This window comes from Dasypus novemcinctus, chromosome 12 (genome assembly GCF_030445035.2).
Source record: "Dasypus novemcinctus isolate mDasNov1 chromosome 12, mDasNov1.1.hap2, whole genome shotgun sequence".
Classification (NCBI taxonomy): domain Eukaryota; kingdom Metazoa; phylum Chordata; class Mammalia; order Cingulata; family Dasypodidae; genus Dasypus; species Dasypus novemcinctus.
Window position 1 is genome coordinate 63,487,339 of NC_080684.1, and position 27,121 is coordinate 63,514,459.

The 27,121-nt window shown below is 34.2% G+C and overlaps 1 protein-coding gene across 1 annotated transcript in view; it reads left to right on the forward strand.

Annotated features, from left to right (window-relative positions):
- PTPRQ (protein tyrosine phosphatase receptor type Q) overlaps positions 1–27,121 on the forward strand; it is a 228,818-nt gene that overhangs the window by 120,604 nt on the left and 81,093 nt on the right. The window contains exons 26-29 of the mRNA XM_058308484.2: positions 41–364; positions 17,673–17,794; positions 22,016–22,202; positions 24,941–25,185. Coding sequence (XP_058164467.2) covers positions 41–364; positions 17,673–17,794; positions 22,016–22,202; positions 24,941–25,185 — 878 coding nt within the window. The remainder of the gene's footprint in view (positions 1–40; positions 365–17,672; positions 17,795–22,015; positions 22,203–24,940; positions 25,186–27,121) is intronic.

Here is a 27,121-nt window from a genome sequence, read left to right on the forward strand (position 1 = left end):
GTAACTAATTGTTTTTATTTTTTTTCCTTTTAATTTTTAGTTCCCAGTGTTCCCATAAATATTGCTTTTTCTAATGTTCAGTCAACTAGCGCAACATTGACGTGGGTAAGACCTGACACTATCTTTGGCTACTTCCAAAATTACAAAATTACTACTCAACTTCGTGCTCAAAAATGCAGAGAATGGGAATCTGAAGAATGTGTTGAATTTCAAAAAATTCAATATCTTTATGAAGCCAACTTAACTGAAGAAACAATATATGGATTAAAGAAATTTAGATGGTATAGGTTCCAAGTGGCTGCCAGTACCAATGCCGGCTATGGCAATGCTTCAGATTGGATTTCTACACAAACCCTGTCTGGTCGTAAGTAAAACTTTTCGTTTTCTTCTGAGATCCACACACACTCTCTCCCTCTCTCTTACATGCATATTTACATATTCTACTCAATTCAAATGTGTGCAAAATCATCAAGCATACAAAATTATGGAGTTAATTCTGAAACTCACACATGCAATAATATATTTATTTTAAATTTAATTGAAAACCAAAAGAGAAAATTTAATTTCAGTTATTATTAGGGCTTTTCTCAAACTCCCAGAGTTATGCCAATTCTATATTTCAACACAACATTGGGAGAAGCCTGTTTGGGCCATACGGATTGCCATCTAGTTCCCTTGGCTTTTTTTTTTTTAATCATTGATTGTCTCCGTGCTTTTCAATTCCCTTTTTTAAAAAAATTGAATTGTATTTTTTTTAAAGATACATAGATCACAAAAAATGTTACATTAAAAAATGTAAGAGGTTCCCACATACCCACCCCCCCCCACTCCTCCCATATCAACAATCTCTTTCATCATTGTGGCACATTCATTGCATTTGGTGAATACAATATGAAGCACTGCTGCACCTCATGTGTATTAGTCAGCCAAAGATGTGCTGATGCAAAATACCAGAAATTAGTTGGTTTTTATAAAGGGTATTTATTTGAGGTAGGAGCTTACAGATACCAGGCCATAAGCATAAATTAATTCCTCACCAAAGTCTATTTGGAGCAAGATGACTGCCAAAGTCTGCGAGAGTACAGGCTTCTTGGGCTCCAACGTTCCTGCGGCTTGCTTTTTTCTGAGTTCAAGGTTCCTTTCTTCCTGAGGCTGTCTTCTCTTCCCTCTGGGAGCTTACTTCCTGGAGCTCCAGCTTAAGTCTTTAGCATCAATCTCCAACATCAGAAAACCCTCAACTGTTCTTTGCCGTGCCTTTTATCTGTGAGTCCCCACCCACCAACACCCTAATCATAACTCAATTATGCCCCAGTACAGATCAGATTACAAACATAATCCAATATCTATTTTTGGAATTCATAACCATATCAAACTGCTACAGCATGAATTATTGATCTGGAGGAAGTGGCCATGGTTGTTGCTGAGGGCAGAGAGAGGGAAGAAGAGATGAGATATGGGGGCATTTTGGGGAGTTGGAGTTGTCCTAAATGATATTGCAGGGACAGATGCTGGTCATTATATATCCTGCCATAACTGAATGGCACTTATGTACTAGAGGAGAGTGTAAACTAGGATGTAAACTATGATTCCTTGGCTTTTTTTTTTTTTATTGACTTTGTAATAATATTACATTAAAAAATATATATATATGAGGTCCCATTGAACCCTACCACCCCCACCCCACCTCTCCCCCCCCCCAGCAACACTCCCTCCCATCATCATGACACATCCATTGCATTTGGCAAGTACATCTCTGGGCACCCCCGCACCCCATGGTCAACAGTCCACACCATGGCCCACACTCTCCCCCATTCCATCCAGTGGGCCCTGTGAGGATTTACAATGTCCGGTGATTGCCCCTGAAGCACCATCCAGGATTCCTTGGCTTTTAATCCTTATAACCTTTTTAGTTTGGGACTGTCTCTCCCCACCCTACCCCCTGACCCCCTTGTTCTCTCTCACACATGCATCTGTTGACATCAAGGGGCTTCTGCTTTCCACTTATGCAAAATTCTGAATCAACAAACTACAAAGAGTCTAACTCCTAGATTGAGATGGAAAGACAGAAAAAAATCTAGAGAATGAGCAGAAAATAATCTCTCAAAATTTCTCTGTCATTTATACATCTTTTAGGAAATTTCCATGCAGGAAAATGGTGTTTCAATGCTTTCTCTTAGGAATCACTCAAAATGTAGGTAAAGATTGCTTTTGGAAGTTTAGTTTTAAATTTTAGAACTAATTGGTTTTCCTGATTGCTTAGACAAGATCAGACCATAATTAAGTAAACACATTTCTATTATTACTTGTCCTGGGGTGCTGTTTGCATACACCTATGACAGTCTCCAAGCAATGCCAATAAATTGCAAATCAAATCCTGCAAGCCAGAGATCTGAAGAATGGATGCACATTTTTTGAAATGCCATTCCCAGGCAAGCCCTTAAGAACAAAATTCAGTTATGCCAGGGTCACCCCTCCCAATACAATTACAAGACCATTCTGTCTTGTAAGCACTGTTAACAATATGGTAAGTTTGTGGCTTTTTTTTTTTTAACCTAATGTTTCTCCCTAGGTTACAAATTCTAGAAATTCCTCAAAAAATTTAAATACTCCAGGTTAGAGTAAAAATGGTGTTATCTTTAATAAAGTCCTCAGAGAAGCAGGGACCTTTTGGTATACACAGAAACGCAAAAAGGTTTTCAGTGACAGATGCTGTGGTAAGCAACAGAGTAGTAAATAAACTTTGATTTAGAGTTTTTTTCTAGGCTTCTGAATGTATGTCTTGTAACTATTCCTCATAGTGCCTGGCATGATGTTTGTACTAGTAAATACCTTAATAAATGCTAATTCAATTCAGCATTTGATATTGAATCCTGACAACTTAGTCTTCAACAAAATTGATCACCGCCTTCCCTTCGTAACACTTTAACTCTTGGTATCTGTAAGATCTACACCCCTCGTTTTTCTCCTACCTCTCTGGTAGCTCTTTCTCAGGCTCTTTTCCTAGCTGTGCCACCTCCTCTTTTCAACCTTGAGGGTTGGAGTCCCCAGAGATCTATCCATGGCCTTTTGTCCTTATCAACATACAACCCTTAGGAGATCTCTCTTTAGGCGACATTATCCTGTCACGTGGCTTTTAAGGCTATTCATATACTGATTATTCCCAAATCATATCTTCAGCTCTCATGGCTCTCCTAAATCTCTACGTTAGCATATTTACCTGACCAACTTAGCTCATTGGGCATGAATATTGACTATAATTCTTAAACTTAACACCAATCCTTCTTATGTTCAGTCTTCATTTCAGTAAAATGTGTGATTATTCATTTATCCAAATGTAGAGTATGAAAATCTAGGCTGTGTCCTTTTCTTCTGTAATTCTGCCAATGATTCATTTCAGCCACACCATGTAAACTTTTCTCTCCATTTGTATTGTCAGCCATCATATTAGTCTAACCCTTCATCATCTGCCATGACTGCATTAACCTAAGCCTCCTGAGCTCCCAGGTTGATCTTTTAAAACGTAAATCAGAAGATGTCACTTCCCTGCTTAAAGTAACCTAGTGAAATTCTTTTGCACTTAGAATAAAATCCAAATTTCTTAACATAGTTAGTAATGCCTCAATGACTTGGCTTGTACCTAACTCTCAAACTTCATCTATGGTCACTTTTCCCCTTAGCATTAACCTCCACTCACACTGGACTTCTTTCTGTTGTTTAAAAACACTAAACTGGGAAACAGATGTATCTCAGGTGGTTGAGTCCCTGCTTCCCATGTACTAGGTCACAGATTTGACCCTAAAAACAAACAAATGATAAAAATGCCAAATTCCTAAACCTCTGGCATTTTTATTACCTATTTCTGCTAACTAGTATGTTCTTCCACCCCCATGTTCTCATGAGCAGCAGCTTCTTATCATGTAGAACTCTACTTAAATTAGCCATTAAAATGAATTTGCCTGACCACCCAATCTAAAAAACGCCATATGTTCATTTCCTATCACATAACCTTATTTTAATTACAATTTATAACTATCTGATCATTTCCTTACTTTGCTTGATTTTTGAGTCTGTCTTGATCAGTGCTCTTTTCTTGCTGCCTGGAACAGTGCCTTGTACCGTAGGTACACAATGCATATTTCTTGAATGGGTCAACTTCAGTAAGTAACTTGTACTGGATAAAGGAGGAGGAATTGTTTTCCAGTGAAGATGATGGGAAGATGCTATTGACATCACAAACAACAACAAAAAAGAAATATGAGTATTAAGTTTGGGTGGGGATTGGTCAATAAGTATGGTTATTTTGTACCTGTTGATATTGAAAAGATCTATTCTAATCTAACTAGAAAAAAGATTAGAACACACTTTGATAATTAAAGTCAGAGAATTTAATTGATTCAGCCAACAGGAATAAATGAACAGACCAAAGATTTCAATCTCTGGGACATGTATTTTAAAAGTATAGTGCTAATTATAGGTTCAAATAAAAGGGGCAGAGCCATGTGTAAGGAAACTAAAAATGAGTCTACACTGGAGTGCATAAATTCCAAAGTAAGGTCCACTGGCAGGTACTGAATTGCTGAGCCTGTCTGCCCTGCTTATAGTATCTAGATGTGTCTAGAGTCCTCAGAAGCCCCACTGTTTGAGACATGGTTTACTGTGAGAGTTAATGAGATCCTGCTGAGATGAGCATAAGCATAACCTCTAGAATGACCTCCCAACTAACTCTGAAATCTCTAAGCCATAAAAACTCATTTGTATTTAATATTTCCCCCTTGTGGTCAAGGTCTTTTCCCAAATGCATCGTTAGTTGACACTTGGTAATAATCCCTTGGTGCCAGGGAGGTTCATCCCCGGGAGTCATGTTGCATGCTGGGGCCACAGAGGGAAGGGAGTATGTTTATATGCTGAGTTTGGCTTAAGAGAGACCACATTTGAGCAACAAGGAGGCTTTCAGGAGGTAACTCTAATAATAAGTTTAGACTTATTATTATTCTAGCAATGGAAGAATTTGTATCATTGGTAAAAAGGCAATGGCCACCAGAGGTTCTGAACAAGGGAGAGGGAAGAATAGGTGTAACATGAGGGCATTTTCAGGACATTGGATTTGTCCTGTGTGGCATTGCAATGATGGATACAGGCCATTATACATTGTGTCAAAATCTATAAAATCATGTGGGGCAGAATGTAAACTATAATGTAAATTATATTCCATGGTTAGTAACAATGCTTCGATATGTGTTCTTCAATTTTAACAAGTGTACCACACTAATGAAAGTTGTTGTTAATGTGGGAAAGTGTGGGAGGGGTGGGGTTGGAGCATATAGAAATCCCCTGTATTTTGTATGTAGCATTTATGTAATCTAAAGCTTCATCAAAAATTTAAAAAACAAACATTTAAAATTTTAAAAAAAGAATAAATGAAACCACAAGTGCAAATTTAGTAGAAAAATGGGACATTAATTGAATGGATAAACTTTAATGCCCAGGAGCAATTAGAAGTTGCCTGAAGAGTCAGAGAGATACCATAACGAATGAAGTATGTTGACAAAAGGCACCTGGGAGTGGTTTGCAAATTAAACAGAATAGGCTGTCTGAAGCAACAGCCACTAATCACTTGTGAATGATATTGTCTATGAAAATCCATACTTTCAGATCTTTTAATTTTTCAGAGAAGCAAGAAAGTTAGATTTTTAAAATGTGAAAATACTCAGTTTCTAAATGCCAGAAACTAATTTTTAAACATTTAAAAACATTTAGTGTTCAAGCCACATACACCTGTAGCCCAAAATTAGTCTGTGGGCAATGAGTTAGCAATTTGTGGGTAAAATAGACCTCGAATTTATGTCTCTGCCACCATGAAGGGTTCCCATCCTGCTCCTTATAAATATGTCACTCGGATTTGTAACTGCTTTTACAATCTTTACTTATCCAGGAAGTGGATTTTCTAAATGCACCATTTCTTGTAAGCATTCCAGAGAATATTTTAGAAGACATTTAATTAGCATAAAATGACATATAACATGATCAACTCAGAAAATGTAATTAAAACTGGGAAGTGGAGCTTTTAAATAAACCCAGATTCTCAATTCTGAAAATTTGGGAGGCTTTCCACTTCAATGTCCTGACTTCCATATTATGCCCTCAATTATCTACCCTTTTTCAAGTATAGGACCCACTCGCCAGAATTTAGCCATTCTCAGCTCTCTTCAGCTCCATTTTGCTCATTCTGATATGATAAATATTGGTGGAATATTTCAAAGATAACCACTGTGTTGAGAGATTTTTTTCCCTCTTTTTTCCAATTTTTTTTTTGTTAGAACATGTGTAGGTTTGCAGAAACATACAGAAAGTGCAATGTTCTTGTATAAATCCCCTCACATGGTTTTCCCTATTATTAACATTTTACATTTGTGAGATAACTTTGCTACAATTAATGAAACAATATTTTTATAATTATAGCCATCACCACCATCCATTACCAAAACTTTTCAAATTACCATAACTCAATACCAATTAAGCAGTTACTCCCCATTCTCCATCCTAACCCTGGCCCCTTGTAACCTGTGTTCTAGTTTCTCATACTATGAATTTGCATGCTTCTAATTATTCCATATAAGTGGAATCACACAGTATTTGTATTTGAGACATTTTACAAACATACGAAGTAATCTCGATAAATTAATGTTTGCATTACCTACCATTTATCAAAAATGTGCATGATATTGTTTCATAATACTTTTATGAAGATACAAAGATGAAAATGTACTGCTTCTCTTATCTTGAGAAAAGACTAAGCAACAATGTAAAATTGTATAAAGTTCCAACTTCAAATAAGTGTGTATTTTTTTCTAATGGCGTCAACTTATGCTCAAGTACTTACTACTGTAATTTTTGATCAATATCCGGAGCTTCTTGATAAAGAGTTAGCCACTGATGGCTTGTTTCAAATGAAACTATTGAATAACTCAAGTAAAAGATCACCCATTTTGAATAATAATTATTATAAAAGGTTCTAAAATAACATGCAGAATAAAAAATACATTTGTATTAACCTGTCTCTGAGTTCATAAAGAAGAGCAACAAAACTGAGGCTCCAGGGGCACAGTCAGAATGCAAGCTGAGAGTTAAATTGGCTTACTTTCTAATCATCAACTGTACAACAGTGTGAATAAAGGAAGCACTATTCAGTCAACTCAAACTAACATTTCTTTCTTCCACATACTCTGATGTAGATCATTGCAGTCAAACTGTTTTTCTCCTTAAATCATCTATATAACAGCCGTTACTCTTTACTTCATGTCAAAAGTGTATGCATATAAGTCTAGCACACAAATTACAAATAGCAGAAAATTTTAACTTAAAAATTAAAGTGTTGCAGATTAGTTTACTGATCTCTTATTTTTTATTATTCTTATTCTCAAAGGCAGTTTAAATTTTATGTGTATGTGGGGAGGGAAAGATAAATGGAAAGCAGTTAAATATCTCTTTGATGCACAATAGGTTCTTACACTGCTGAGGAAATGTACAACTTTAAAGGAGTGTGCGTCTGAAATTAGTATGGAACAAAATGAGACTCTCATAATGTGCATCCCCTATAGACCACCAGGACTGGAAGACAGCAGAAAGGAAAATTCCTGGAGTACCACTTAGGTTGTGAAAACCACAGGATACCATACTCATGAGGAATTTTAACTACCCAAACATCTGTTAGGTTAAAAAAATTTCAACAAAACATGCCTCATCAAAGAAGTGTGTAAGGGACTCAACTTTATGATCTAAAACCAAATAGAGAGAAAAGAGCTCTTTAACCTGTTTTAAAGTAAGAAATTTCTTGATGTTACCATATATATTAAATGATTTTCCTTAATTTATTCTAAACTGTTTAGTGTAGCTATAAAGTGATGAATGCTATAGTAAGAAAGATAGAAATTATCCTTTCTATAAAGAAGCTATTATAGGGTAATAAGAGCTAAATTAGCCATAATAAATAGGAAAATATATCCAGGAGATATTCAGTGGCAGTGCATTTTCAGGATAGGCCCGATCCTGCTGCCACAAGAGGAAATGCTACTTTATTCTAGACATTATAGTAGTGCTACTGTGAGATTAGACACCATTGAAAGTCCTCTAAATTAGGTATCTGAGACTCCCAAATGGGTAATTCAGACAACATTCTTTTCTTTTAGACCGGTACCTTGAAAGTCTCACAGCAAACCATTTCTTCCCTGTGTATTCCTTTACTATTTCATTGTATCATACTGCTGTTCATCTGATTTTTCATCATTTTTGTTCATCATTTTGGTCCAAGCTAGAAATCTAGGAATCATGAACTCTTTCTAACTACCCACCACCAAGTCAATCAATACCTGTGTTCTATTGAGTTTAACTCCAAATATATCTTGAATTTTGTTACTCTTTGTTAAAGGACCTCTAAATCCAGACCCTTAACATTTGTTTCCTACATTACAAAAGATTTCTAAATGGCCTTTCAATTCCTATTTTTAACCCTCCACCTGTACCCAGCTTTTGAATGTGCCAATCTGACCTTGTGATTCTCTTGCTTAAAAAAAAAAAAGTTACTTATCAACATTGGATCAATAAGATATTAAATTCTTTGTAAAAATCTTTTAGAGGCTTCTCTTTGCCTGCAGTGTAAAAATCAAAACCTTTAGTATGCTCTGCAAGGTCATTTATGATCTAGCTTATATTCTCCACACAATCTTTACTGTTTCTCTTTTATACTCCAGAATCTTTGCTATGTTTTCTTACTATCTTTCTGTCCTCCTTTTTTGGATACCAGCTACTTTTTCTTTATGTTTCACATAAAATAACTCCTTTGTGAAGCCTTCCATAAATCCTTCTTGCCATTCTCCCTCCAGAAACTTGTTTCTAAAGTATTGAACACATGGCATTACAATTATTTTTGTCTCTCTTATGAGACTCTGAGTTCCTTAAAAGCAGAGGTGACAAGATGACTATCTTTCATGTATCTTTCCACTCCCCTTACCTGTTCAGTTTATTAGACTGAATGAATATGGAAAGAAGACATTGGACTTTGATATAAAAGTATTTTAATGTCAAAATTTTCCAAATTGAAAAATATTGCATACTAATTTTCTCTACTTAATATTTTTCTAAAGCTTATCTTTGAAATGCTTGCATGTTATTGCCAACATTAAAGTTCTCCTTATCAGTTACTGTCCATTTTTAACATGTTGAACTTCTTTTAGTTCACAAAAACTGTCTATCTGATATTGTTGATCATTTTAATGATTTTTCTTATTAACACAAGAGAAATAAACTACTGCAAATAGGAAAGAACTTCGCATGTAATAAATTAGGAAGGATTTCAAGCAGTAGAGGAAAATAATAAATGCCTATTTCAGAATGTATTGAACCATTAACAACATCTAAATGATTAAAGGAGATAATGAACTGGCAATGAGTTTGCATATGAATTGGGGTCATAGTAGGTTGATGGCTCATGAAGGAAATATAGAAGAAGAAGAATACCTAAATTCAGCATACTAGGTATGATACAAAGAAAAGAGATTTAGGTAAAACTATAATTTAAAGGAAAAAAATAGCAATCTAAATTAAAGTATTTAATACAGCATTAAAGTATATATTTGTGTCAAAGAAGCTTTTTCAAAGTTATTAAACAAGCTTTCCAGAATATAAAGTATTTTGAAAGTTTATTTGCATTTGCAAACAAGTAGAATGTGTTTTCCAACAAAAGCACTAAAAACTAAACAGTTAAAGGAAATTAAGGAATATCACTAAGCTTTCTGTTTAAATGGCCAATATTATAGAAAACCTGATTTTCATAAAACCAGGGACTACTTGTTTAACAGGAAGAAACCTTGTACCCAGTTATAACTCAACTGCATTGTATAGTTTTAAAATTAAGATGAATTCTCCTGCTTTATCATCTGAAACTTCAAATCTCAAGTTGATTGAATTCATTTTGACAGTTCTAAGATTCTTCTTTTATTGGTTCAAAAAGAAGTTTGAGTAGGCCTAAGGCATTGTAATTTTTGGTCGTTAACCCCAGTTTACTCCTGCCCTCAATATTCAACCTGGGTCAGCAAAAATCCAGCTCAGTTCCTATCCCGTTTACTAAGGAAGTGTCAGTAGTCCTGAGAATTCTGGTTTGATTATGGAAAGCTCCCCACACCAGAAACCTTGGGATTCCTATGCCTGGTAGATTAGAGCCCTTTTGAATGGGCCCAGTAACTGAATTGAGAGCCCTGGACAAGGTAGGTATTAATAACTATGGCTGGGCTTATTGAATATTTACTATGTGCTGGTCCTATTCTAAGTATTTTACACACATTGATTCAGTCATAAACCTCTTACTTTTCTGGGGTAATGTCCCCACAGTGCTCATAGATCTTAAGTAGGACTTGAGTGAAACCTCAGGGGGATATGGAAGTACCAGGAGGGGAGAGAATAGCTTTGACAACTGGGACTAAGAAATATCTGAGGATATTACACACAAGTTTCTAATATAGAACCCAACCATCTCCTATTCCAAAAAAATTGGTGAGGCTTCTCTGCTAAACAGAGCCTAAAACTACTCTTTTGATTTCTTTTCTCTTTAGTACCCTTGATATTTATTTTACCCTGATTATACTTGCATACAAATGAATGAGAAGTTGAAATAGCACCTTGTGTCCTGGTCTTAACGCTTCATTTATTGTGATAGCCTTATCTGAATTGTTCCTATTCAGAGCTTCCAGCTAGGATAGAATTAATGATGTTTTCTTATGTTCCTGGGGAACTTGATGACATGTTATCACTAGGAACTTTGGGACTGGGAGGGAGTAACGGCAGGGGAACTCTCGCCATAGTTTATCTAGAACTAAAATAAAATACATAGTAGGAAGATGCCAGTCTAGAGTCCCATTGGCTTGATACACATGTCTCCATGTTGGTCACCAGTTCCAGGCTTCCCCCATCACTACTTTTCTAGCCTTCACAGAGGCAGTAATTCAACCACTTTTTCCTCCTTTGTTACCAAGAGTTATACTCACTGATGACTAAATCTGAGTAGCAATGTCTTCTTCTTTCACGTAAGGGTATGCTACAACTTCTAACAACTTTTTCAAAAGATGTGTTGATGTTGTAGAGCAGTGGTTCTTAAACTTGAGCCACGTGCTTTGGAATGACTTGGGCCCCATACCCAGAGTTACTGAATCACTGTGTCTGAGGTGTGGCCTCAGAATTTGCTTTCTAACTGCTTTCCAGGTGATGCTGATTCCCCCGTCTGGAGATTACATTTGAGAACCACTGTTACTGAGAATTATTTTATAAAAACTGATGCTATTCTAGGAAAAGAAGTATAACTTCATCCTAAGAGTGATCATTTAATGTTAGAATATTTTCATTCTTACTTGACATGGCTAATACTGGAAGTGAGAGTATTTTTGTATTTTGTGTTTTGATTCCTTTTTTCCAACTTCAGCTAGCTTAAAACGAGGCAGCCTTAAATAAGATGACCATTCAATGAGGTCTAATATAATGGACAACCATGAATTACTGTCAGTACTCATCAAATGGTCTATTCTGACAAATCCTTTGACTTGCAGTGCTTGCCCTTTGTGGGGCCACCTGGCTGCTGGGAAATCTAACATAAAACAAAATTAAAGACATAAAATGAAAGGAAATATTTCATACACCAACAGTGGTATCTCATCCTGGGAAGGGAAATAACTCGAAGGAAACATCCAACAATAAGAAAGGGCAGCCAGTTACTACAGAGGACAGGGATATGTCCAGAGATATTCTCAGCCTGCACAAAGATAGTGAACCTGGTTGCTGAGCTTCTTCAGTGCCCTTGCTGCTCTGAGTTATTGAAGACCCAAACCACCCAGCCAATTAGATTTCCTTCAGTTCCAAGAGCCACCTACAACTCAACACTGATTTTTCCAGGTGTGCCAAGTCAAAGTTGACTTACCATCCTAAAGGCTGCCAGTACCTGTATTAGTTGAGAACCAATAGAGCCCTTCATTTAGTGATGACAGTCAGTAGGAATTAGATGTTTCAATGCATTTAGTTATAGTAAGTTCAGAAACTAAAAAATCCCTGAAGTGTAGATGCTTTAAATAAGCTTTAAATAGAGCTTAAATTTAGATAGCAGATGTAGAGCATTTAAATCACATATATAGGGAGCTCAAGACTTTCTGTCTTACAAGTTGCTTTCAATTTATTTAGTTATTTATGTTTATTCTTTTAGAAAAGCCACCATAGCATGGTATACTAAAAACCAAAGGTATTTCCTATAATTTTTTCATCATTAAATTTTCAGTACTCTGCTGAAGGCAAAGTTGCTAATAAGTGTTTGTGCTTATTCTGAAAGTATAGTATTTGACACACCAAAATTTGGTGCTTCTTAATCAAAATGGCGTAGACTTGAGGGCATTCAAACTTTTATACAGACTAGGCAAAATGATGGTCTATCCAGACTCACCTTTCAGCTAACACACTTAGCATTGGGACACAGATGGATGGGAAAGATGACCCTGACCCACATAAGACCCACATTCCTGTGCAAGGATAGAAGCATGATAATCAGGAAATGATGGTTGTTAGTTACAGAAAATGCATTATTGTGAAAACCAGAGGGAAAGTGCTTATGAGAGGAAGTGATTGGATTATGGGGAATGAGAGAATAAGGATAGATCATTCCTACTGAGTAAATTGCTGTGATTTATAAGAGAAAGGGTATAGTGATATCTTGGCCCATTACTGACCAGACTCATTTCACAAACACTCCTAAATCAGAAAGTGACAGTTTATGGGGAGACAAACAAAGTCTCCCAAAAATGCTGACAATTTACTAAGCTTTTAAAATAGCATATATTCAACTCCCATACCCTACTGCCATCAGCTTCCTTTATTTTGGTAATTGACATTCATGATTACAATTTGGTTTCCCCTCTTAAGTGACTCCAATGATAGTTTACTTATACACTGCAATTAAAAAAAGTAATGCTGACTATATTTTATTATGCATGGATTTTAAAATACATTCCAAGGGCATTTTTCCTGAAAGAAACTTGAAAATTTTATATGCCTGTAAGTATAGACTTGAACATTTTGATGTTCTAAATATTTTTTTTAATTACCTATGAATTAATCAAATTATTAATTTCATTGCTTTAAACAGATGAAATACATATTCATCTGCACATATATTTCTGAGTTATATATACAATTTTATATTTACTGAATTATCTTTATATTGTTACACATTATTTACACATTCTGTATGTGTATATAAATGTTTATATGCACACTTAGTTCCGATTTAAGAGTTCTTACTCTTTGATATTTTAATCCATCAAGAATATATGTTGGTTAAAAAAAAAAATCAAAGCTGTGGAAAGATGGAAAGCTTTGGTATAGTTATACCAAAGGATTTAGAATTATGAGACAAATTAGTAAACTTTATGTTTCTGCTGTTGTATCTGAACTCTTTTGTGTTTGTCTGTTTGTTCAGTATATATTTTCATACCTGCGGATGGTAATATTAAATCAACAAATAAAAATTCTTAAAAGAGCTCTATTCAAATGGCCAGAAAAATTAAATAAATGCTTATGTTAATATACAAAAAAAAAAAAGGATAAATGTTGGTATAATACATTCTAAGGGGAATTTTTTGCCAAGAATTCAACACATGGAATATTTATGTAACAAAACAGGAAATTTCTTTTTTTTTTACAGGGTACTGGGGATTAAATCCAGGACCTCATATATGCAGAGCAGGTGCTCAACCACAGAGCTCCACCGCTCCACTCAAACAGGCAGTTTCATCAACGAGTTTACTAAAATGCAAACATTGTTTAGAGTGATCACTTCTTTAAAAGGAAGGCAAGGAAAAATGAAAAAATTAAAGAAATGGCGTGAAAGGACAAATCAGGCAAGGGCTACGTACCTTGCCTTTTTTCAGGGATTCATCAGTATACAGAACTTAAAATATTTAGTAGTATTGGTGGCTAATGGGTATCAAAAACAATATTTGAATGTTACTTTTCTCTCGCCTTGGAGTTAGCAAACACTTCCTGTTGAGGGCTTTGGTTGCTAGTATTGAAGGAATTACACCAGGGTTGCCATTTACTGTGAAAGTTGAAGCAAGGCAGCTGGCTACAGGCAGACTTTCAAGACAAACCAGTTTTCCTTGAGAAGTGTCTTTGAATCTGTTCTCAGTTAAGAACCCCAAATCCACATTACAGAGCAGAGAAAATGTGGAAATATTTGCATGGAAATATTTCCAGACACTAGCAATGATCCACTTTCTCAGGCACAGAAAAATCTCAGTAAACTCCTCCGTGATGTCTGAGCAACAATTATGTGCCACCCTGCAGGCTTGCTAGAATGGGTTAGGTTAAAAAGTATAGTCCCTGGCGCCACAGAGTTGGTGTGTGTTGTAGAAGTACATGTAGCAAGTGGATTCTGCAGATGAGCTGTCCTCTTTTTTACCTAATTAATTCTGGTCTGTCTGATAAAAGTTAGATATCAAGGGCTACAAACTGTTAAGGCCCACCCTTCTAGAACATGATAATCAATATTATTTAGCTTTTTGTTCATGTTAGCAGTTCCTACAACCCCTTAACAGTGGCCATAAATACCCTACACAATCCTGCCCCTGTTTCCTCTTGACTCATTCCACTCTCCTGGCTGTAACCTCAGTGGAGTCCCTGTCATTCCTACCTCAGGGCCTTTTCCCAGGCCATTCCCTTCCCTGTGACATTCTTCCTCTAACCCTCTCTGTGATTCCTTCCTCCAAATCTATGCTCAAATGTCATATTCTCAGGGTGTTCTTTCGTGAGGGCACTCAAAAGCAGTTAATTTGGTGAGCGCTCCTGTCTCTGATGTGTGATTATCTGAACGGATTATACTACAACTTGAGACACTTTTCCTGGGGTCAGAAAGCTAGAAGTGATAAGCCCAAAGATGTCAGGTTATGCAGGTGTTTGTACGTGCCTGGATTCCATAATATCTTGTACTTTAGGCATTGGAGCACCATTGTACTCAGCTCTGTTATCTTAACTAGCACCTTTCAGTTCATCAAAACTATGAAACTATAACATTCCCTTTTCACCCTATCACACAGTTGCCATAGGGTCTGGATATTTGCTCCAGGGGTGTCAATGTTCAGAGTTTTGTGTAAGGGCCAGAGGAAGGACAGTTAGGAAGGATATATTTGGCACCCCAAAGGCATTTTCCCATATAAACATCCTTATATACACATTTGCTAGATTCTTTAATAGTAACATTTGAGTACTGTTATTAAAATATTTCAGTGCTATTATTAAAATGTATTTTTATAGACTGAGTTGGGCATCTAAATTCCATACATAATATTAATTCTCTCTCTGAAATGTATTCTAAGTACCAAGATCTCATTCATAGTTTGAAGACTACTAACATCTTAAATATTCTCTGGTACTGAAATAAAGTTTTGGCTCTCTGAGGATCATATGACTCACTTGAACCAGATATACAAGCCATATTTGTATAGTACCAATTTATAAAAAAATAATCTGAACTTTTAAAAGCCCTTCTCCAATATGGCCCTATCTTCCTAGGTCTAGATCTGCCTTTCCAATTGCCAGTAAGGATCTCACTCCTGAGCTTTTCAAGCTCAATTAGTACACATCAACATTTATCATTCCTTTCTATTATCTTACCTCCACCAAAGTCAATATCCATTCTTGAATGTGCTACTTACTCTATATTATTAACTATGAACATTCTCTTAGTCTTAAAATGAGTTAACTTTTATTACTCCTTTCTCACTTTGCATCTAATGAAGCCCAAGTTCTTTTTGTTAATTTTCTAAAAGTCATTGGGGTCATCCTTTCCTTTTTATATCTACAATCACTTTCTAACTTAGGATCTACCTATAGGTCAACTGGATTCAGGCCTGAAAGCACTTACCTTTTTCCACAGCCACTTGAATTTTCTTTTGAAATATTGGAAAGTACTTCCTTTCTCAAAACTTTCAGTGGCACCTTACTGTTTAAAGAATGAACACCACACTCTTGAATCTAATAATCAAGTGCACCCTAACTTAGTTCCCAAATTATCACTTGAGGCCCATTTCCCACTATATTCCGTCATGAACACTGGCCTCTCTATATCACTATTCCCTGAGTTCATCTTTTAAGGATTCTAAATCTATATGTCATGGATCCTTTTTGTCAATCTTGTGAAGTTTATGAACCCTTTCTTAGAGCAAAATTTAAACACATAAAACAATAAATTTGGAGAGTAGTTCTACAGTAATACAGTAATATCTGTCCATAGACACTGCTGTTTACATCTTGTGGCTTTACTTATGCTTCCCTTAGCATAGTGCCACAACCTCACCTTCTGATTTTTGAAATCCTTCTCATCTTTCAAAGCCTAGTTTAGTTCCTGTCTCTTCTGTGCAACTTTACCTTGACTCTCTGTGCCAACAGTATTCATCATACTGCCTTTTGACCTCACACAATACATTATTTATATTTCTAGTTAGTCTTTAATTTCACTCTGCTCTTTATTATAATGGATTTTGGTAATTGGCTACTATGTAGTAGTGAATTAACCATTTTGACATATTTTGTCTTCATAATTATTTTTTAAATCACAAATATCCATATAATGGGGAAACAGGTTCAGAACTATTTTTGTTTGACCAAAATCACACAGCTAGTTATAGCCAGTGGATTATAATTACTTGAGGAAAGGAGTTTTTTGTCTTTCTTTTTATATCTTCTCAGCTTCTAGGGGCTAGGATTTGCTCTGTAATATTTGCTCTTGTTGATTTAAAAATCAGAAATATTGGGAAATACTTATCTCCCAATATTTAATGTGACTAGTATTGACTAGGGACCCTGGGAGGGCAGAGATGTGTGTAACACTGTTCCTAGAGTGATGTCTAGGTCAAATTAGCTGTGACTAATTCCTTCTTAACATTCTATAAACCTTCTAATTCCTAGTGTTTTCACAAATTGAAAACTTAGGCAGAAGGGTTTTCAACAGTTGATTCCTCAAAATATTACCTCATGTTTTGTACTTTTTGAAAAAACAACAACAATATAGGACAAAATTAAAGACTATTTTTGGAATCATAATTCAGAAATGTTTGAAGCTTATTCTTGTATTACCACATCACAGCAACTGACTAACTTATTTCCTTTTTTATATCCACTGTGAAAACAATAAATCCAACCCAACTTATATTCATACGATAATATATTTTAAATGTAATTCCCTGTTTCCAGTTTGAATTTTTGACTCTGCTTCTTTGTTTTTCTGTAGACAGATATGATTCTGCATTAGTTTTCAGAAAACAGCAGTTAGATTATGTTAAAACAAAAATATTTATTTACTCAAAAGGATTTATTTTAGCAAAAGTAATGTGTTCTTTCAAAATAGTATTTCATGTTTAAAATCATTACATATGATCATTAATTTCTCATTTGGAAAGTTTTTTATATATAGGTAACTTTTAAAGGAACTGGATCTTTTGATGTGCCAATGCCTTTAGCATACTGTGAACTACAGAGTAATGAATAATTAATTCTTTGTGACTATCCATTTTTCATGCTCTTTTCTATTATTGTACTGTAGCCAGCACTAATTCAAATGTAATAGAGTAATTGATTTTCTATTTTCATAGCCCCAGATGGTCCTCCTGAAAACGTGAATGCAGTGGCAACATCACCTTTTAGCATTAACATCAGCTGGAGTGAACCTGCTGTCATTACTGGACCAACATTCTATCTGATAGATGTCAAATCGGTAAGGTGTGTCTTACCTTCTGTAAAGGCAGTATAGAGCACTGTTAAGAGGCCAGATTTTGGAGCCAGACTATTTGAATTTGAATCTTGGCTTGGTTACACCTTGTGCAACTTCTTTAACCTCTTTGTATTTCAGTGTGTGCATATGTGAAATGAAGATTAATAATAGTTTCCAAGGTACAGCGATATTGTTGGGACTAAATCAATTAATGTGTATAAAAATCTTAGAACATTGCTTGACATATAGCAAGCACTCAATAAATATAAATTATTATTTCCATTTTTAGTATTTATTCTCAGGGTATAAATGTTACATATAAACAAGTGATTAAATTGATACTGATACACTGGATTAAAATGAAAAAAATTTCATTATCCAAAATGTGACGGGAGAGGCACAGAGAAGATGTAGCCCAGAGAAGAGAACATTAGAGACAGATCTTGAAAAACAGCTGAAGCAGAACATCAGAAGGACACAGGAACAGACGTGAATAGGAGTAAATCTCATTCAAGAAAAAGGAGTAGTTCAGTTATCTCCAGTTATAACTTTCAAAAAGAAGAGTGCTGAGAGATGAGGCTGGATCAGGAGGCAGAACATATACAGTATTATCAAGTTTGGGTCTTATTTTAAGGGGAGAGGTTACAACTGTGGAACTAAAGCAGTGAAGTGATTTCTCTCTTATGAGGTCAGCATGGTTGCATTGTAGAAGATAGTTTGTGGTCAGGGTCATGGGGTACAAAATTAGGAAAGGAGACAGGAAACTCTAAAAGTAAACTAGGAAAGAAAGATAAAAGCAGAGGTAATGTACTGAAGGACCAGAATGAAAAAATATAAAAAGGACAATTTAATAAAAAATTTTAAAATAAAAAAAAAATAAATCTAATGGTTTGGTGGAAACTCAGTGGAGGGTGAGTGAGAGGAAGAATCAAGAATGATTTGGAAGAATAAAGTTTTCTGATTTGGAAATTTGCATAGAAATTGATGCATTTATCAGTCTAGGGACTATGGTAAGGCAGAAGGGAACTGTACAGTAAAATAACAAGTTGTACACTAGACATACTGAGTTTGAGATGCATCGGGGTCATCCACATGAAAATGGCCCAGCAGCTGTATTATATATGAATTTAGAGATCAGGAGGGAAATTCTGGATTTGTAGATGTGAGAAATATGGGTATTCGTTTGATCATTGAATTTATAGGAGTAAATGAGATTACATACATACATATGGAGTATGAACATTAAGCAGGGTATATAAAGAATGTACGGTAGGCAATATATAAGATTTAAATAAGAAAATCTTTGCCTAAGATAAGGTGCTCAACAATGTAAAGAACGCAGAGCTGTTGGCTAGGAGAGAATTGGAAATGTTTCCTTGCATACTGCTTGAGTTTTACTATGCTTGATGGCCACTCTCTTTTGGTGGCATCTGATCCATTGAATTAGGTATCTTATGTTCAGTTCTCTCCTATTCTCTCTGCCTCTGTCTCTTGTTGAACTTTCATAATTTTATTCTATCTTCGCATTATTATTTTTAATGGAAATTCTTCTATCTCAAAAGACTTGTCATCATTAAAAGAACACTTAGGGATTTTTTTCTTCCATCCTTTCATTATTTTCTGTTCTTTTTTTTAAAGTGTATTTGTGACGATTTTAGTACATAATTAGCCAAAACAATCGATGCACATGGTGAATGCCCTGGGAATGTGCTTTAAAAGCAAATAATAAAATAATAAAGCTATGCTTTATTCTTTTATTGGAAACTGTGCTTAAAGGAAAGAAAAATATGATGTATTTTAAAAAGTGATTTTATAATCTCATTCTCTTAGCCTTCTTAATGAGTCTAATGAGAAAGAAAGAAAGAAAGAAAGAGAGAGAGAGAGAAAGAAAGAAAGAAAGAAAGAAAGAAAGAAAGAAAGAAAGAAAGAAAGAAAGAAAGAAAGAAAGAAAGAAAGAAAGAAAGAAAGAAAGAAAGAAAGAAGGGAAGGATGGGAAGGAAATTAATATTTTAATTACTTCTTTTATACAAGTTACATGTTAAACTCTCTACATGCATTTATGAGGTAATTAAGTTCCTGTTTGGGGGACATAGAATTTAGGAAGGGCTTCACAGAGAAGGTTAAATTTATTCTCAGATTTGAAGAATGAGAAAGAGTGTCCGAGATGAGAAAGTTTGGGATGGGGCAGAAAGAGAAGAGAAAATTGAACCAGGAAGTCTAATTACTGGCGTTATGCATATAAGGCCGCCATACTTCAAAAATGATGAGAGACATTTCATAATAGTAGATACTGAAACACAATATGAGCAAATAAACTTGGAATTGATTGAAGGGAAATGAGAGATCAAAAATGCCTGAGGTTTTAGTCCTGAGTCATAACAATGAAGAGGAGTAAGTTTAGTAAAGAAAGTTAATGAAATTTTGCGCATGCTGAATTTAAGGACCCAGCATCTTTTTTTAAAGATTTCATTAAGTGATTTTTCAGGATATAGCAGATCACATGCTTGTGATATAATATTTTATTCCTTGATATTTTTAATCCATTTTCTTAATTGAAGGCATTGGTGGTATTCAATTTTACTTTAAAAGTCAGGCCCTATGAGAGAATTCTCAAGTCTTGGAAGACCTGGGTTCAAATTCTATCTCAGCTACTAAGTAGTTATGCAATCTTGTGGAAATCACCTCAACTCTATAAAACCAGAGTTCAAATAGCTTTAGCAAGTAACATAAACCTGCAATTAAACTGAAGCCGACTGGGTGGGGCTATGAGAAATTGGAGATTATGCTCCATTACAGGAGTCAACTGCCACTCATTTTTAGGTAATTGTTACCCAGCATGTATGGAAGTCTAGTGGTAAGAAAAATCAGAGCACCATGTAATCCCCTGATTTCTAATGCCGATTACTAATTAAACACACCACGCACACACGTTCCACCAGTGAGTGCCTGCCCTTGATCTATAGAATTCCTATCATGACATTTTGCTGCCACTTTAGAGAAGTGGGATAGCTTTCTACACTGGTCTTCCTTAAGATGCTGGCTCTACTTATTTGTCAGCCTTGTGTTGTATTTCTCATAGCAACATCTTTAAGTTTAAAAGTTTCTTAGAAAAGAGTGTTTAAAGAACACACTGAACAGAAAAATAAACATCTTCAAGTCTATGAAGGACAATCAAGTTAAACATGAACTTACTAGTGCTAACAATATATACAATCAGGATTTAAGTATTCCAATTAAAGTATTTAAGAGTAGCATACATAATAGGACTTTGAATTTTCTGATTGTTCTTTTAAGAAAAATATTAATACTTCTATTCAGTGCTGGAAACTATAGCCATGCTTAATCCTTGAAGCAACATTCCTGAGCTTCTATCATAAACAGACTATATTTGCACAAATCATACACCTTCATTTAGTAAGGATACTCATCTGGGCACATTTAATAATTAGGTCATCTCCAACCAATTGAGTCATCTAATCCCTGGCATAGTAGTATAGCACTAGATCATTTTTTCAAATTCTGTCTAAGACCAGCATTTTAAAAATTAACTTGAATAAAATGAAAAAGAGCAGAAAATATCAAACTTCACAAAGAAGTTTTATTTAGGAAATGTGTTTCAGTTATAAAGAAGTACATATGTTTGTGTGCATGTGTGTGTAAATAAACATGTATTCTAAATTCTGTTTCAAAACATATTTCCTATTGTGGGTTATGATCGAAAGGGTTTGAAAATTTCTAAACCAGCTATTTCACATCTTTTCTTTCTAAGCCTCAAAAAACACTGTGGTGGGTATCGTTACACTAATTTTATATACATAGAAATGAACATATGTGGGAATAAATGACTTCTTGAGTGCTACAGGAGCTATTAAATGGCTGAAATGGGATTAGAATCATTATATTCGGGCACCCAAATCAAAGTATTTTCTTGTGAAAAGCATTGCTATAGAACACAGAGATTTATTGACTGCAGAGATGATTTTTGCTTATTTGATGGGTTGATTGTGGTTGGTTGGTTGTTTTGTTTTTTTTTTCTTTTACTGTCAGTTATTATAGTACTTATTGATTAGGAACTAAGTGGTATAAACAAAATTTTCTGGAACAATATGATTGTTAAAAAATTTGAAAACTTGGCAAAATAAATATGCCTCATGTTGTTTGATATTATTATGCTTTGGAAGTTTTGGATTTCAAGTGCTGCTTCCTTAATTTTTTTTCCTATAGGTAGATAGTGATGAATTTAATATTTCCTTCATCAAGTCAAATGAAGAAAATAAAACAATAGAAATTAAAGATTTAAAAATATTCACGAGGTATTCTGTGGTGATCACTGCATTTACTGGAAACATAAGTGCTGCATATGTAGAAGGGAAGTCAAGTGCTGAAGTGATTGTTACTACTTTAGAATCAGGTAAAGCATGCTTTTCCTCAGCGCTAAAAACTGAGAGTTCACTGTCTTTCTTACAGTTCCTCATTCCCACTCAAAAAAAGATATGTTACTAGAAGTTTAAATCCAAACTCCCTACAGACTATAAATTAAACCTTTACATTGACATTTTTGAGGCAAAGTGGAATTATGTGAAATACTTAATCCCTGTATATACAGAAGCAAATTAGTTTAAAATAAGTTACCCAAAGTACTTTTTTGGCACTTTAATTATCTCATTGTTTCAGAAGCTGAGTTGCCTTGACTAAAGAAGATTTTTCTAATTCTCTATAGCCGGTAATGTTTCATCTAAAATTTCATTTTATGTAATTATGTTCCATGTTTTAAATGCAAATTAAAGTTATAATACTCTGTTATTAAGTAATCTGGAACTCAAAATTAGAATCCAGGCCATTTTTTATGAGAGCTGTCAAGTGACATGTTTTATTTTATCTATTTGATGAATGTTAGAGTCCATACAGATTTTCCTCAAGTTCCTGTGAACAGGGTCTGAATGAATAATAAAATTGTAACCATTAAGAATTAAGTGTGGAAAAGTCACCTTCCCAGAACTTGCTTGCCCCAAACTCCTTCAGCCTCCTGATGTTCTTTACCACCAGATTATGTCATTGGAAAGAGCAGATGAAGGGATGTGTTGCTATAGTTTATTTGTAACTATCTGGAAGGTAAGTAAAGGAGGTAAAATATTTTTTCAGCTAGTTTTTTCATTATGATATATTCTTTATTCCTTTGCCTACAATTTTGTAGTTCTAAGTCACAAGGTAAATTGTATCTTCAGCACCTAAAAGTCATTTGTTACCATTTCGGTCCAATATATTAACCATTACCCCAGGTATCTAGTTTCTTCATACTTGTTTTACTTCACCCCGATAACTTGTCTGTGAGGAAGGATGTTAATGAAATTATTCACATTTATATCATAAAGTATTGATTGTCAATTCTTAAAATGTTATGTCTCCCAAGAATATCATAGTTTAATAAATTTTTACTGAACATCTAAGAGTTAAAATTTCAATATAAAACCAAAGATAATTTGCAGGATATGTTACTTCCAGCATTTAGAGAGTCTCTTCACTAACTAACTTTCATCCCCATTCTATTTTTAAGAAATGTCTTATAAAAGAAATTATATTTCATATGTACCATAAACATTGATAACAGAAAATATGAAAATATCTGTTGAATCAATTCAATATTCATTGTAGTTATACATTTTTCCACTTAAAATATGATATTTGGCACAATAACATATTTATCTGCTTCATTTTGCTTTCTTTCTCACTATTTATTAACTTACATTTTCGCTTGCCACAGGGTACTATCTATAAAGATGTTTGAAAGATAATAACATTTGAGCATCTGAACTATTGACAGCCAAATATTAACAGCCGTCTTCATGGAAGTTCCTTGCTTAGTATGGTACAATTTGATTAAAAATAGATATAATCATTCATCACTCATTCATTTAAAGAACATTAGTTATGTGGTTTGCCAAAAACTAGCTCCTATACTCATAAAATAATTTGTATTTTCATGCATAATTTTTTTATTTAATGAGATATAATTATATCTACTTCATAGATATAATGTTAGGCTAAGTTGCATTTTCTCAAAAAAGTGGAATATATAAGATATATAAAGAACTCTCAAACCTCAGCACTTAAAAAATCAAATTAGAAAATGTGCAAAAGATTTGAACAGACATTTTACCAAAAAGGAGATATGACTGGCAAATAAGTGTAATAAGCTAAACATCATTAGCCATTAGAGAAATAAAAATTTAGACCACAAAGATGAATCACTATGCCTCTATTGGAATAGATACATTTTTTTTTAAAGTTATAATACCAAATGTTGGTGAAGATGTAGAGAGATTGGATCTCTCATACATTGCTAGAGGGGAATAAAAAATTGTAAAACCATACTGGAAAATAAGTTTATCAGTTGTCAATTCTGGTACATCCATACTATGGAATACTACCAAGTAATAAAAAAGGCAAGAACTATATATAGCAATCTGGATGGACATCAAGGGCATTATGCTTATATTATTTTCAAAGTGACAAAACTATAGAGATGGAGAAGAGATTTGTGGTTGTGGGGAGGCATGGAGTGCAAATTCAAAGAAGGAGTTCTTTTATGGTGATGGAACAGTTTTGTGTCTTGTTTTTGGTGGTGGGTGGGGAATCTATATAGGGATAAGATTACATAGAAGTACACACAAATGAAAGCATGTAAAAAACTAGTGAAAACTGACTAAGATTTTTCTAGTTTACAGTATCATACCAATGTTATTTTCTTGGTTCGATATTATATTACAATTATATAAGATGTCACCACTGGAGGAAACTGGGGGTAGATAGGACTAATGTACTATTTTTGAAATTCTCTTAATCTGTATTATTTTAAAATAATATATTTGTCACTCTGCATAAAATGAAATGCACGTTAATAGCAAAAAAGCAAACTAGATCACCATCATGATGTCTGTGATCTGTAGATGCCAATGATTCTATGATGTATCAGCCTTTTTGATTGTGTCTATTGTAATTCGTTGGTTTAAATGATATGCATATATATATATATATATATATGATATTTCTTTTTTAAGACAGAAATTTGAAGCAAAGTTTACATGGAGATTAAAATAGAAAAAAAGAAACACAGTTTTAAAATGTTAATTGCTAAATATTTCATTTTAGCCCCTAAGGACCCACCTAATAACATGACATTTCAGAAGATACCAAATGAAGTTACAAAATTTCAGTTAACATTTCTTCCTCCATCTCAACCTAATGGGAATATCCAAGTGTATCAAGCTTTGGTTTACCGAGAAGGTGATCCTACTGCTATCCAGATTCACAACCTCAGTATTATCCAGAAAACTGACACATCTGTCATCGCAATGTTAGAAGGACTAAAAGGTGGACATACATATAATATCAGTGTAAGTATTTATAGCTTTTAATAATTTACCTAAATTACGAAGTTAATTTACCGTCTCAGTATTAAAAATATTGAGGTTCATGCACACGTTATATTTCTCATATATTCTTGTGAGGTTGACACTTCAAGAAGGAACTTCATGTTAAAAATAAAAGAACAATAAATAAATAAATAAAAATAAAAGAACAGTGATACATAAAGAGAAAATTCTGTCTAAAGGAAAACTGTTTTTGCGTGAATATGACTGAAAAATGTAAACACACGTTTCTAAGGCATAGTCAGAAATAACTACATGTTTGAAATCCATGTGCATTTCACATACCATTACTAAAAGCTAATAGCAGTTTATATTTTAATTCTTAATTATTCATTTTGGAACATAAGTATGCATGTGCTTTTATATATACACACAAGAACACACAATTTGTTTCTCCCTCTGCTTATTTTTGTATTATGCCTTGGAATTTTCATAAGGAATTACATACTTCAGAAAAGCATCTCCTAAGCAACATAGATTTGACCTTAAACCTTCAGGCAGTTTAGTAAATAATCTTAGTACTAACTCTATGATAATCATTGTAATTAGGAGAACATTGTTGTTAATAATATATATTATCCAATTTTATAAATACATGTGTTTTAATTTGTATATTCATTCTTTGCACCACTCACTTTATAACTTCATATAATCCGTCTTTGTATACTGCTGGAATTCTTGTTACTCCTCTGGTGAAATAGGCCGCCATTATGAAAGATGGAGTAAAGTCAGGGTGGTGATTAAGAGATGGAATTGGCCTGGGTTCAAATCCTGCTTCTTGGCTCTGCTACTTGCTGTGTCTGGGCACTTTCCTCAAACCTGTACCTCAGTTACTTGATCTGAAAAATTGGTGATAGACATAGTCACTTACTTTATAAGATTGTTGTGAGGTTAAATATTTATAGTTATGGTAGGTAGTGAGTGAGTGCTGTATCTGTTTTGACTATTGCTAATAAGAAAGAAAATAGGGTAAAAAACAAAGTTTAAATAATTTATAACTTAAAGAAAAATGGATATATCCAGTAACTGATTGTCCCCAAAGTGGGATTTATGGCATTCTCAACACTTAGAAGCTTGTTAGAAATGTACAACCTTTGAATTAATACCCCAGACTTATTGAATCAAAATCTGTATATTGATATTTAGCAAGGTTCCCAACTGACTTTGCTGCATACTGCAGTTTGAAAAGTGCTACCCTACATTTTCATTTATATCACTTAAATGTTAGTTTGTGCAAAAAAGAAATTTTTAAAAATCACTTTTCTTTTTAATACTTCATTAAGTTTAAAAACTCCAATAAATGTTTCATTTACTTATTTTAAATCATATTTTATGTGGTTGGTTAATTCATCAGTCCTATCATGTTAAACATACTATTATAATTTTAACTCAATGAAAAATATTTCTGCAGTACCTACAGGGTAAAAGGCACAGTATTGTGGTCTACCAATATATAAACAAATTAATTCCAATAAACGTACTATATTCAGAATTGTGCTCATCAAATATAAATGAAATTGGCCAGGAACATGATATTTATTTTATAGAGGAAGATAAAATGGAAAAAGAAGAGTCTGCGTTTACAACTTCGTAAGCACAAAGTTAATTGAAAGGATTCGCATTTGTGTAAATCATACTCTATATACAAACAGAAATGTTTTATGTGTATATGCTGCATTATGCAGGTTATAGCGTCAGATACTTTGGGGCAGGGGTGAAGAAGGGCATAAAGGCCAACTTTCAAAAGGATGATTTAACACAGGAAAACTGGGAGGCTGAAGGAATAGGATTTCATCTCAGAGAAGAAAAAACGAGGATCTTGAATATGGATTTAAAGAAAGCCAGAGTTACCTAGCTACAGAGGGTAGGAACAGATGTTTGCATAGGTTAAGAGAGTGTA